Source organism: Cyprinodon variegatus, unplaced genomic scaffold, assembly GCF_000732505.1.
Source record: "Cyprinodon variegatus isolate N-32 unplaced genomic scaffold, C_variegatus-1.0 Scaffold472, whole genome shotgun sequence".
Taxonomy (NCBI): Eukaryota; Metazoa; Chordata; class Actinopteri; order Cyprinodontiformes; family Cyprinodontidae; genus Cyprinodon; species Cyprinodon variegatus.
This window is the reverse complement of record NW_015150925.1, coordinates 132006-138108: the sequence shown is the minus strand read 5'-3', so window position 1 is coordinate 138108 and position 6103 is coordinate 132006. Positions and strand designations below refer to the sequence as shown.

The window sequence follows — 6103 nt, the reverse complement described above, 5'->3', positions numbered from 1 at the left end:
GAGGATGAAGGTGGTCACGTTCAGTCGATCTCCTGTCGGTGCTTCTGCGCATGCGCAGAGGAGGATGTTATGCGTTTCTGTATTTTGTTGCTCTGGTTCTACTGGATCAGCCTCTGGTCTCCGGTTCTGCTCTGGAACTTCTGGTCCAGTTGGTCCTGGTCTGGTCCTGGTCTGGTCCTGGATCTGCTCAGTCAGTCCAGGTTCTGGATCAATGCAGACCAGGCCTGGACCTTCAGGCTGCTCCACCAGATATAACCGCAGAAGATGTTCTGCTGGTTCTCTGCTGGACGAGGGATCCAGGGAGGTCCAGATCTGAGAAGGTCATGGTTCCAGATCCACTGAGCGTCCTCAGGGTTCTGCTGGAGTTCTACCATCTACTGCAGACATTCTGAGGAACCGCCTCCCTGTTGGATCATTGTTTGACCCAAAGTTTAGCTAAAACCATCCAGGTTCTGCTCCAGCAGCGAAAACCTACAAGTTTCTAAAGAGGACCTGAGCAGGGGCGGAGCTAAAGGGGGGGCAGGGGTGGCCATGGCCCCCCTCAGCCAATTATTGACCAGCTATATGACTCACTTCATGAAAAATGGTTCTGGTCTAAAGCAGAGGCAGAGAAGCAGCAGAGGTGGACCATCTGGACCCTCTGGACCTTGTGGACCTTGTGGAGACCTGCTGGTCTGGACCTCAGGAAGCAGGAGGGTTAGGGTTCCGGCTGCGGCTCTCAGACCCGCTCTGACTTCAGGTTCTGTTGTGTTTCTGTGTTTCAGTGAGTCTCAGTCGAGGTCAGTGATGCTGCACCATCAGGACCAACATGTGAACTCGGCCTACAGAGGCGGCAACAGGAACAAAGACAGCAACTTCAACTTCCTGCCAGGCGGCAACCATGAAAGCTTCGCAGAGACCAGGAGGGGAGCAGATGAGAACCGGAACCAGGGCCGCCCCCGGAACCTGACCTTGGGCCGCGACCCCCACGCCTCGCCTACCTCCAGCTTCCAGCAGAACCCTGGCCTCATGTCGCCGCGCTCCCGCCTGCCCTGCTGGAGCCCCCTGGAGCCCCTCCCTGAAATCGAGACGGGAGACGACGGGTACGGCCGGGTTCCACCTGACGGAGCGGAGGAATGGAGGGTGGAGGACGAGGGGGGGAGGATGACCATGTTTGATGAGAGGAAGGTGCGTCAGAGGAAGGAGGAAGCAACCGACGACCTGGATGACGAATGGGGAGATACCGACTCGGAGTCGGAGTTCAGCTCTCGCTCCGGCGGCAGCGTCTCCTCCCTGAATATGGAGAGTGGGGGGGAGGCGGCGCTCCTGGGGGGGTTGGACCGGGTGGGAGTGGGAGAGCCAAAACCAGGCAGGCCTGAAGCCGGGCCGACCAGAACCAGCAGAGGAGCAGCTGTGAGGAAGAGGAGCTTCGGCCACAAGTCGCTGACCCAAAGCGGACTGGGCGACCTGCAGGAGGAGCGTCACCATGACGACAACCAATCCTCTGACTCCGACGGTGAGCTGCCGGAGCTGATGGACGCCGTGTGGACTCTACGGGACCGGGAACGCTTCAAGGCGCAGGAGATGGAGAAGCACCAGGTGCAGCTGACCATGTACCGCCGCCTGGCGCTGATCCGCTGGGTCCGCACGCTGCAGGGGCGGGTCCAAGAGCAGCAGAACCGCCTGCAGTCCAGCTTTGACGTCATCCTGACCCACAGGAAGGAGCTGCTGCGGATGGGAGCCGCTACTTCTGCCGCCACAGTCGGCCAATCATAAGGAGCCCTGCTGTGTGATGTCACAGAGTCCGTGTCTCTTCCTGTTTTGAAATTTAACGAGTTAAACTCGACTTTCTGTCTCTGTGATTGTTCTTTATTCAAAGCTGAACCTGAAACCATTAATGTGACAGCACTGTGAGCATGGAGGACGTCACCATGACGACACAAAGATGTAACCGTGACAACACAGACGTTACCATGACGACACAAAGACGTAACCACGACGACACAAAGACGTCACCGTGACGACACAAAGACCTAACCGTGACGACACAAAGACGTAACCGTGACGACACAAAGACGTAACCACGACGACACAAAGACGTCACCGTGACGACACAAAGACGTCACTGCCAAGTCAGAAAGGCGTAACCGTGACGACATAGTACCACACCACGACGACGCAAAGACGTCACCACGAAGACACAAAGACGTCACCATGACGACACAAAGACGTCACTGCCAAGTCAGAAAGGCGTAACCGTGACGACACAAAGAGACGACACAAAGAGGTAACCGCGACGACACAGAGACATCACCATAACGACACAAAGAAGTCACCGTGACGACACTGAAATGTCACCATGACGACATGGAGATGTCACCTTGGCAACACTGAGACGTCACAGTCATGACCATGGTAAAAGCAACACAGGAATGTTACCATGACGACACAGGGCAACGCTGGGACGATACCATCCTGATACTAGACCATGATGATGCCGTATGGATACCATGACAACACTGTGACCTTGACAAGAGTGTTGCTATGGTGACATCAGCGCTTTAGCATGACATTGAATCAACTGTTCGGTTTGTCTTTAATCCGGAGCATATTTAACGATCTTTGAAATATTATCGCAGAATAAAGTAAAAAACAGAACTTTGTGTTTGAGAGTTTTTATCTGATCTGGTTCAGAACCGACTGAGAACAACATGTTATTTTTATTCCTGCTCCTGCAGCGATCTCTGCTCTAACAATGGCTGCTGTTGTGTGTCTGTTCGTCACACGGCCGGTTGTGTGTCCGTGTGACATGCGTGTGAGACGCTGCAGCCGCAGGCGACCTGGAGACAAGCTGCAGCGCCTCTCTGTTATCTCCATCCTGGGGGGGCCCTGGGGACCCTGTCAGTCTGCAGCACCCAGGGCCCCCGGAGGTCTGATATGGCTGAGTGCCGGAGCGAGGCCCCAGAGCGCCAGTTGGCATAATCCCTGCTCCTCCCGCTGCTGGCCCCGGGGCCTTTCTGAGGATTATTGCAGACGCCGTTCTCAGCCTGACGGTCAGAATGGATTCCCATCCTGAAGGTGGAGGTTCAGGAGGCATCAGGCTGAAACATGTTTACACCAACCAAAGGAGGGGCCGGAGGGGCCCCTGGCCCCACAGATCAGATTTAAAGGAAGTCAGTCAGAAATCAACCAGCAGAGTTGTACTCTGATTATCGACCAACAATCAGGAAAAAACATCAATCATTCAACCAAAAGGCCATAAAATCTAAAATGATCAAATTTGTTGAGAAGATAAAAACAACTTTTGTTTGATTTAAGGTCAAAAACAAACTGTTCCTGGAAAATATTAAAATCTTTCTTTAGAAAAATGAAAGACTTAAAGGACAAACAGCTTCAGGGCTTCATGAATAAATGGAGAAAGAGGTAAAAATATTCATTTATCCATAAATTAAAGAATAAATTGATTTTTCTGCCATTAAACACGGAAACCTTCATTATTCTCCTTATTTGGGATTTTATTTTTAGTTCCGTAAAAATTAAAAACTAATATATCTATAAAGAAAAGAAAACATCCTACTGGAGCAGCAGGTCCAACACCCGGCAGTTGCTCAGAGGCACGTCAGCAGGACACATTAGAAAAAGAGCTGCTTTGGTTTCAGGTTCTAAACCAAAAGCAGAAGAAGAAAAGCTGAGAAGCAGCAGTCCAAGGTTCTGACAGAACTTTATGGACCTGAACCTCTAAATCAGCAGCAGGTTTTCCCTCCTGAGACTCAGGATGAAGATCAGCAGTTGGTGAAGAACTGGATCAGGTCCAAGGATCTCAGCTCCACCTGGAACCTGCCTCTCTGGTCCAGCAGCAGGTCAGATCATCGCCTGCTGACGTGTTGCCTGCAGGGGGCGCTGTTAGATGAGTCTAATCTGAGCTGCCTGCCTGCAGCTACACTGCAGTCTGCACACACCTGAGCTCCACCAGGGGGCGACACTGCATCACAGAGCAGATTAGGCCAGAAAAGCTGAAGGAAGAAGCTGTAAATCAACATTTTAATTACAATAAAACATTGAATTCATTCAAAACAAAATAACAGTTTTAACTATTTCTTTTTTAGATATAAAATATCATCTCTGTTCAGGCATCAAACTGATCATAATAATTATTATTATTATTATTATTATTATTATTAGATCTGTTCAACCAGCATCAGAACTTTTTAAAATGTTCTAATGATCCGGAGAACAGAAATGAAGCGAAATAAAAACACCTTCAGGGGTGAACTGTGAACAGGTCAAAGGTCAGTCCTGCTGTGTGCTGGATGCCACAGCAGGGGGCGACACTGAGGGCAGGGGCCACAATCCAGGCCCGCAAAATGGAAACACAGGACATTTTGGTCTGGATTAGGTCTGGATTAGTTCTGGTTTAGGACTGGATTAGGGCTAGTTTAGTTCTGAATTAGGTCTGGATTAGGTCTGGATTTTGGTCTGGATTAGGGCTAGTTTAGGTCTGGTTTAGGTCTGGATTAGGGCTAGTTTAGTTCTGGATTAGGGCTAGTTTAGTTCTGGATTAGGGTTAGTTTAGGTCTGGTTTAGGTCCGGATTAGGTCTGGTTTAGGTCTGGATTAGGGCTAGTTTAGTTCTGGATTAGGGCTAGTTTAGGTCTGGATTTTGGTCTGGTTTATGTCTGGTTTAGGGCTAGTTTAGGTCTGGTTTAGGTCTGGATTAGAAGGTAGAAATGTTAAACATTTATAATGAGGCATTTTCAAGAAACTGAGACCGTTTGCATTGAAAAAGGCCCAGGAACCATGGGCCTCCAGAGAGCTGGAACCAGAACCAGCTGCTGGGGGGCTACTGGATCAGAGGGAAGGTTCTGGAAGAACCGGAAGATCCAAATCAGGCTCCAAAAAGGGCCACAGCCTCTCAGAACCAGACCAGATCGGCTCCATGTGTGAAAGTTTGCACACCTCTGCTGCAGTTCAGCTGCTGTTCAAACACAGAGCCGCCTCCTCCTCCTCCTCCTCCTCCTCCTCCTCCTCCACTAGCTGATGTAATGTGACAGTGTGGAGGCCCGCGGCGCTCTGTTGGCGTGGAAACAATCAGCTCCGACAGAAAGGGGTGGCTGAGGGGGGAGGAAGAGAGAGAGGAGGGTGGAGTGGAGGCTGTGGCCCCGGGGCCCCAGGATGATGAAGAGCCACCAACCATAGATAGATAGATAGATAGATAGATAGATAGATAGATAGATAGATCTAATAAAACATTTTGGTGGTGAGGTTTAGGTTCCTGGTTTTATTCTAGAGTCGGACTCTGATGATGGAGTCACACCTGCTCAGAGTCTGCAGGTGAGCTCAGTGTATGGAAGCCCTGAAGGCCCAAGACTTGTTCTGACTCACTTCCTGCTTGTAATGAACAGTTTGATCCTTCAGCTGCCTTCAATCTCCTTTATTTGGTCTTTTTTATTTTTATCTTTATTATCTCATGTAGTTGGATGTATATATATATATATAAAACTGTAAGTGGAGCGTGTAATAAAAGTAATTTCTCTCTGGGATTATTAAAGTATTTCTGATTCTGATTTAAAAAGAAAATAATTCTCTAATGAAATTCTGATCAAAAACAGAAACAAAATCTGAACAAATAATCTAAATTTCTACTGAATAACTTCTTTGATCTTTATATTAATTCATTTTTGCATAATCAGTTTATATGCAATTAATTTACAGAAGAAACTATTTTAATATGTTTTTATAATTAAATTATTATTATACATTTTTTTAGAAAAAGATATTTAATTAAATATAAAACACTGCATATATTTAAAATATATTTGTTTAAATCTACATAAAGATGCTTTAGTTATAATTCTGTGGATTTAAAGCAGCAGTTTATGGTTCCTAAATTATTATTATTATCTTTTATTTTATTTATTAGATTCTTAAAATATTCAGATTAATAAACAAACAGCTGAAAAACGACGTTTATTCTAACAGAGAAATCAGGACGATTCTTATTTAACTTTAGTTGCTTCTGCTGGTTTCATTTAAAATTTAACTTCAATAAAAGTGAATTAGAGTTTTTCCAGATTTTTAGATTTTTAATAAATCAGAGAAAATGTGCGGTTAGTTTTTCCTCAGAG

At 47.3% G+C, this 6103-nt stretch overlaps 1 protein-coding gene across 1 annotated transcript; it reads left to right on the top strand.

Moving 5' to 3' along the window:
- Positions 1-516: 516 nt before the first annotated feature.
- LOC107094243 (chromosome unknown open reading frame, human C1orf216) lies at positions 517-1986 on the top strand. Its single transcript, XM_015389757.1, has one exon. The coding sequence runs from the start codon at positions 532-534 to the stop codon at positions 1753-1755; it is 1224 nt and encodes a 407-aa protein (XP_015245243.1). The 5' UTR covers positions 517-531; the 3' UTR covers positions 1756-1986.
- The last annotated feature ends 4117 nt before the right edge of the window (positions 1987-6103 follow it).

Excerpts from the sequence above, each read along its gene's own strand:
- LOC107094243 (XM_015389757.1), top strand. The coding sequence starts at position 532 with ATGGCCCCCCTCAGCCAATTATTGACCAGCTATATGACTCACTTCATG.